This window comes from Cannabis sativa, chromosome 6 (genome assembly GCF_029168945.1).
Source record: "Cannabis sativa cultivar Pink pepper isolate KNU-18-1 chromosome 6, ASM2916894v1, whole genome shotgun sequence".
NCBI classification, from domain to species: domain Eukaryota; kingdom Viridiplantae; phylum Streptophyta; class Magnoliopsida; order Rosales; family Cannabaceae; genus Cannabis; species Cannabis sativa.
Window position 1 is genome coordinate 11,470,070 of NC_083606.1, and position 8,272 is coordinate 11,478,341.

The 8,272-nt window shown below is 32.0% G+C and overlaps 1 protein-coding gene across 1 annotated transcript; it reads right to left on the reverse strand.

Moving 5' to 3' along the window:
- Positions 1-585: 585 nt before the first annotated feature.
- On the reverse strand, positions 586-1,710 carry LOC115695319 (uncharacterized). Its single transcript, XM_030622394.1, has one exon. The coding sequence runs from the start codon at positions 1,708-1,710 to the stop codon at positions 586-588; it is 1,125 nt and encodes a 374-aa protein (XP_030478254.1).
- Positions 1,711-8,272: the final 6,562 nt, after the last annotated feature.

The window sequence follows — 8,272 nt, forward strand, 5'->3', positions numbered from 1 at the left end:
ATTATATTTCTTATTTTATTAAAAAATTAATATAATAATAAATATTTTTTTAGTGTAATTTTTAATATTATAGTTGAAGTGAAAATAATTTTTGACACTACATTTAGTAATAGTGCCACAATAAATTTAGTATAATAGACTATGTAGTGTGAAAGGAAAAATATAATTTTCCCGATTATGTGGAATACAATTTTTTTACGTGTTATGCATGCGTGCCAAGAAAAAAAAATCTTCAAACATATGTTGTCAAATCAAACCCACACAAAAAGAAACAAAGAAAATTATATTATTGGAAAATCGTATGAATATGATGAGTGAATATAAGAGAAATGGCTTTTGTAAATATCAACAAGAAAATCGCAAACTGAGCAATTTGCTTTATGTAGAAATCATTAAAAAAAATGGTTACATTTAATTTAATTGGAGGTAATAAAATGAAATGAAATAATCTTCATTTTATTATATTATTTATAAATAATATAAAATATTGATTAAATAAGCGTCATAAATTTATTATTTTTTATAGGGGAGTGGTGCCCATCAAACAGAAAGAAACTCTTTGAGATTACACGGGTCATCACCAATTCAAATTGCTACTTCATCTAACCCTGTAGCCCAAGATGCCAACTTATGAGCGAAAGTATTTGCTGTCCGATTGACGTGTGAGACATAGGCACCGGGGAGGAGAGACAAAGCTGCCCGAATTTGATTAATTATATCACCAAAGCAAGAAAGATCTCTTTTGGGATGCTCAAGAGCATCCGAGATAGCTTTACAATCTGTTTCCATGCAATTAATATGAAAACATTCTTCAATACACCATTGCAACGAGAGAAGGAGGGATTTGGCTTCCATAGTAGTAACATCCCCTCCTCTAACATAAGGGAACGCGACAGCAGCAACCACGAAACCATCGCTGTTTCGAATGACTCCACCAAAACCAGCTTTTAAAGAACCTTTAGTGACTGCGGCATCCACATTCAGCTTTAAGCAATCAGGATCAGGAGGTCTCCAGGATGAGATCGAGGGGGCCCTATTCGCAAAATCTGGAGGTTTTTGAGCTGATACTGATGATTTGTAGTCCGCCAGGAAGCTCTGCGCTAGGTTCACTACTGCGTGGGTCGGGTCCTGTGATTGTCCTCTGATAGCCCTGTTCCTGTTATGCCAAATAAACCAGGCAACACAAAGAAAGCATTCTACATCTTCCTTGGTTAAAGCAGCATAAATATAATAAGCAATGTCATGAAAAGTGGCAGTAGGGGGAGAAGAGGAAATATATTCATAAAAAAATGTACATTTCCAGACTCTTCGAACACTCTTGCAGAAGAATAGAGCATGAGAAACAGATTCAACGTGGGTTCCGCATCGATCACAAGTTGAGGATTGAATTCTTTTCCTAGAAGCCAAATTTCTAAGGGTTGGGAGGGTTGAGTTAGAGGCACGAAAAGCGAAATGCTTTATCTTAGGCGGGATATTAAGATGCCAGAGGTTTTTCCACCAAGATGAAGGGGAAGATGAGGAAGGGATATCATGAGGGGAGGTAGAAGAGAGACTAATATGGTAGCCAGAATCAACAGAGTAAACACCAGATTTTGTGGGCTCCCATATTAAAGTATCACTAGAGGGTTGAAGGGGAAGGGGAATGGAGGTGATTTCCTGGACAATGTAGGGCGGGAAACAGTTTCTAATAAGGGTAAGATCCCAGGTCATGTCATTCCTGATGAAGGAAGACACCTTGTCCGGCACCGGATTGGAATGTCGATACCCTGGAATCTAGTAATCACGGGAGGTGAATGTGTTTTGCCCATTACCAATCTTAGAGATGAGACCCTTCTGCAACAACTCTTTACCCCAAAAAATACTTCGCCAAACAAACGAAGGAGAGTGTCCCAACGAACAATTTATGAAAGAGGAGTTTGGGTAATACCTGACAGCTAAAACCTTTGCAACAGTTGAGTTTGGATGTTTAAGAAGGCAACAAGCTTGTTTAGCAAGCAGAGCCTGATTGAAATGGACCAAGGATCGGAAGCCTAATCCTCTATACTTTTTTGACCTACAGAGCTTTTGCCAACTTTGCCAACGAGTCTTGGGACGGTTGTTTGTTGGAAATTATTTTACCAGGATCTAGATTTACTAACAAGTATGTTGGATTAACAACCTAATATGAATTCTAAAACAATGAAAATAAACACATATAAAGTTAGAAAACCTTACAGTGGGTGCAGCGGAATAATATGACTCCTTCCGTTCAGATCTCTAGCCCTTGATTCCTTTCTATAGCAGAGCATCACCAAGATCTGAACCTGGATCTTCTTTTCTCCTTCTTTGATGCAGAAATTCCATAGTCTTACATACTATGATTGAGATACCACTTGATGTGTGTGGGCACTACTCATCTCACAAGGATTTCGAAATTTTCTCTCATTTTCTCTCTTGAATTTCGTGGCTTTTAGCATACATAGACTTGCAAGAGAAGAGAACAAGGGTTGCTTTATATAGGGAAAAGGGAGAGCACAACTTTCCAAATAAACAGTTTCCTCTTTTACTGTGTAATTGATTAACTGCCTTATTTAGTGTGATCCACCACTTTCCTATTATTGCTAGGCTTTGATTAGCAATTACATGGCAATTAAAATTGACAATAATAATTGGGAAACAAGCAAACCATGTGGCCGGCCATAGGGTGAAATGGGCCTCAATTGGATTTTGCAGTTTCCTCAATTTTATTTCTATTTCCCCAAAAATGCCACTTTTCCAATTCTAATGCCAAAACTAATTATTTAATAACTAAAATAGATTATTAAATAATATTGTCATTTAAAATAATTATTAATTAGACATGCAATGTCTCTCAATTAATAATTAAACCTAGAAACCCTTTTCTTTACGATTTCATCCTTAAACTGTGAGAATTCATAAAGTAGACATAGTCTAACTTTTAGAATTATAATTGATTAATTAAAATCAATTAACTGAGTCTTACAAGCAGTATGGTCTCAACTAGTATGGGGGCCATGGGTCTATATAACCGAGCTTCCAATAAGTCGAACCGAATTTACCAAGTAAATTCCCTAACTTATTAATTCCTCATTGAATCCACACTTAGAACTTGGAATTGCACTCTCAGTCATATAGAACGCTGTATATGTTCCACGATATAGACACGTCATTAGTTATCCATTGTTATAACCCTAATGTGATCAATGATCCTCTATATAGATTATCTACATTGAAAAGGCACTACTGTTACCGCTACACCTTCAATGTATTTTATCCTTAAAACACTTAACCCTGTATAAATGATATTTCACCTAAGTGAAATGAGATCTCCACCATTTATCTTCGTTTGGTTAAGCTCGAAGGAGCTCATCCTTTACTTCTATTTGCCAGATAGAAGCTATAGATTCCATATTTATGTTAGCGCTCCCACTCAATTGCACTACCGTGTTCCCAAAATGTAAGTATCACCCTAACCCAAAAGTAGGCTTAACTTAACAAATCAAAGAACACGAATAACACTCTTGAGATTGAGCCTAACCATATCAGGATTGAGATCATTTGATCTAGGATCAACAGGTGATATTGAATTGAATAGATATTACGGTAAGTTTTAATATATCTAATCAAACTTCAATATCGGTCCCTTCCGATGTATACTCCATACATCCGATACTGGTAAACTTTGCCAATGTCCTGGAAAGGACATAACACTTTTCCAAGGTGTAAGAATACCTATCGCTGATTATACCATGTCAGTCTAAATCCAGTGTTCTGACAAATCAGGAAATAAACTTTTGAACATATGATTAAGATTATATTCCACTGTGCTGACAACACTATAATCTTTAACCAACTCATATGTTCTGGACTTAAAAAGAATTCATACATTATATACATATAATCATGAAATAAATCATGTGAACCATGCAACATAAAATGTTATTTCTGATCTTTATTAATAAGTAAATCTGATTATATGAAATGAGTTTTATTTAGGGCATAAAACCCAACAAACTCCCACTTGCACTAATATAAAACAAAAAGTGCATTTCAAATAATCATTAACACCTTGATATACCAATCAAGTGTAATAGTAGTAAACTCCTCGTAATAGGATCTGATAGGTTGAATTAAACACAACCTCTTCTCCACCATTACTCTTCCTTAATCACAAAATCCTTGATAATGTGAAATTCCTCTCTATATGTCTACTCTCTTGGGATACTGGATTCTATACTTTTGGGCAACTACTCTTTGGTTATTCAGGAAGTAACCCTAGTAGTTAAGGCAAGTTGGAACAGTGCCACAAATGTATAGAACTTTCCTTAGACTGAATAAGTATCTTTCCTGCAACTTTTAACATTCAGTCTCTCTCTGGTAGACCAAGAGATTTCAGATAGGTTTTTACACTTCTCCAAAATCGCTACTCCACCCCCAAAGTAATCACCATCTCATCAGCAGACTTTCTAGCACAAAGGCAAGTCTTGAAATCTGATGTGGTGTAGTCTAAGAGTTTTAAACAAACACCCTTATTGACTAACATATAGTTCCTCTTCTTAATCTTAAGATTTACTTGATTGTCTTCCAATGTTCTTCTCCTGGATTAATCTGATACTTACTCATTACTCCCACTCAACAACAGGTGTCTGGTCTAAGGCATACTAAAGCATATCTGAGACCTCTCACTGTTGATTTAAGAAATTCTTTCATAGCTTTATCTTCTCTGGAATAGTTGAGACTTTTCCTTAGATAAATAAAATCTATGCTTAGAAGTTGTGAAGCTTCTATAGATTGCCATTGGAAAGAAAATGCTCCAGCATCTTACTAAAGTAAGTTGCTTGCATTAGAGTAAGTAATTACCAGGTATACCACAAGCCATAGGTTTAGATAAACTCAAACCTATAATACTAGGAACAGGAAGTTTTGTTAAGTCCATTGAATAGACTTATTAACGAAAATTTCCTTTCATGTCCTTGTAACAGAAAACTTCCATGTGAATGGATCAAACCATAGTTCTCTTGGCTTTCTTCTTAGTTTCTTATCTTGACAATCCATTACTTGTTTAAACTCACAATGGATTTTAATCACTAGTGTCTTCCAAGTTATAAGAAGGTGAGTTCCTTGAAACTCTCCCACTACAACAAGGTACCGTAAGCTATGTCAAAGAAAACTAAATGGTATAGACCTCTTCAGTTGTGTTAAGACAACAGAGGCTGTGGGATCATCTTGTAAAATAAGATGATAGAACACTTTTGGAATCAAGAAAAAATATCTCCTTTATTTGCTACTTTATTTTCAGACTTAGTCATTTTCTTAGAAAAGGTGGTATTTATTTAAACAAATACTTTCTTATCTAGTGACTATGGGATGCTCCACCCCCAATCACTTAGAATAGCTAACAAACATGCAAACCAAGGTTAGCAGTTCTAGCTTTTCTTAAGATTTCGATTAGGTCATCCATGAATCTAGTAATGATTTACATTAAGTATACAACCATTACATCATTCTGAAATTTTATTTCCATAGAAGGATTTAGGCGACGACTAGTAACTAATCATCAATATGCAACTCGAATTTCTGGGGAGGTAAGTTTGGATATAATTCAAAATCAAATTAATGATCTTTGAACTGCATATCTACTAACCTTTTCTCCACCCCTATCAGTTCGCAAGATCTTTAACCACTTACCTTCACCATTGCTAGAAATTCATGAAATTTTTCAAACATTTCAAATTTCTTTTGCGTAAGGTAAAATCTAGAGTGATCGTTTTAAGAATACAACGAAAACTCATATCCACCCCTGAATGTACATCCATCTGCGAATGAGATGATTATACTTTCAATGGATATAGACATATTAACTCTTTGTAGAGAATGATCTTGTCAAAACCACTATGATCAAGATACAAATGCCTTAGATTTATAAAATATGTGGTTTTATCTTTTGATGATTTAAGTTTAGTTACATCAAAGAGTTCTTAGAATAGTGCAAGTGGATTCTGGTCACAGAATACTAAACTCATACAGTTTAAATCCATTGAAAGAAAATGGTTATTAAACACTTGTGAAAGTGTAACTGTATAATTAGTAATTCTCTCTTGGACCACCACTACTAATCTAACTCGATGATTTGCCTATACAAGTAGGAGATATCTAAGATTGATGATTTATATCATTTTGGGATAGAATTCTGGGAATATAATCATATGCATCATCTAATTTCTTAAGAGAAAATAAGACTTTATATGATTTATAGACCATTCATCCAATGATATGTCATTAAGCTAATTCCAAATGAATAAGCTAAGAGGAATTAGGATAATTTCTTTTTAAATAAGAATCCAACGATGCTCCGATTAGCGAGAGTCAAAGTAATCTTATTTATTCAATCTTCTTGTTTCATATTGTAAAATACTAGTCTAAGGTGTCATCAATTGATGAACAGCTAGATGTTGCATATACAATATTTATCTTTCGAGATCTAACACTATTATGTTAGTCTAATGGTGAAAATCCATTAGGGATTTATCTCATTAGAAAAACAAATCAAGTTAGACCAACAATGAAGATTCGAAATTAAACTACAATTTAATAACAGAAAATAACATGGTTCAATACAAATTCATACACAATTCAGAAATTATGAAGCACATAGCAAGTAGGAATGACAAGTGAAAATACTAAAACATACAATCCTAAATAATTTTCAAGGTTTTCAACAAAATGATATCAGTGTCCCGTTTAGGCGAGAGTCAAAGCTACCATTCATTGAATAGAGTTGTCAGCTCATCTAAAATGTCAAACATTCTAGCAACCTTTTATTCGATCAAGATGTGAATCCGCGTTGTCCCGTTTAGGCGAGAGTCAAGGCTATTCTATCTTATGAGCTTCCACCATTGTTTCATATTCTTGCAAGTCTTATACAGTCGCCACCATTAGGGTGAGCATAAACTATATAAAAAACTTACAAGATTAATTATCTTTCGAGTTTAAACGGTGCTAACTTGCTAATGAACGTTCCTCCATTAGGGAGGATTACTCACTAAAACAATAGCTATGTAAAACCACCAATGGAGATCGAATATCCTTATAATAAAGCTCATTATTTAATGAAGGGTTGTATTTTCTTCTAATATTTATTTTAATCCATTTATTTTAAATATATATTTATTTAATTAAAATTTCCAATTTAGAATGAAAAATTCCAAATATAAATTTTAATGTAATATTTATAAATTATACTTAGATGGATAAATAACGTGAATTATTTCCATCTCAGTAATAATTTCCATAAATATTTAGAAAATTATTCAATTTAAGTTGTTTCAAAATTAATTTAAATTAATTTACAACTCAAATTTAATTTTCTATAAATATATATTGCATTTCGAAAAATGAACTGTATAAGAATACTACTTTCGAAAGTGCTTTAAAATAAAATAAAATAAATCTTGGAAAATTACTCTAATTTTATGTTGGCCCAAAATTAATAAAAATTAATTTTCAACAAAAAAAATATAATTTTCCTATTTAATTAAATATCTAAGAAAAAATTTCAAACATTTAAGTATCATGATTAAAAAATCAACTTAAATATTAATTTTTTATTTAATTAAATATCACAAGAAAAATACTTCAAGCAAAACAGATAATATCTATCTAGACTTTCATAGACTAATTAATCCAATTTCTAATTATAATATATTTTAATTCATTTATTTTAATTAATCATTAAATGAAAAAAATCAATGATTTAAGTTGGTCCAAAATTAAATAAATAATTTTCAACTTTAATCTATTTTTCAAATAAAATTCGAAATTTCTGCATCAAGGTGATGCAATTTCGAAATTTTGGGAAATGATTAATAAAATAAAATAAAATATATTTTGAAAATTATTCAAACTTAAGTTATTCTGAAATAAGATTCCAAACTTAAAATAATTTTTAACTTTAATTAAATAACATGAAAATAACAATATTAAAGTATCATGATGAAAATCAACTTAGATTTTGAAATTTTCAATTTAATTAAATGTATTAAATTCAAGAAATAAATAATTAAGTAAAGAGGAAACTTAATTATTAATTCTACTTTAATACTAGGAAAATATACTAAATTTAGATTGTACCAAAATTAATTAGGAAACAATTAATTTTACAATCTATGATATTTTCCTATTTAATATTAGAAATAATAACTAGTATTAGAAATAACTATTTAGAATATATCATTGACTAAGTGTTTTTTTAAAATTAACTTTAAAATATTAC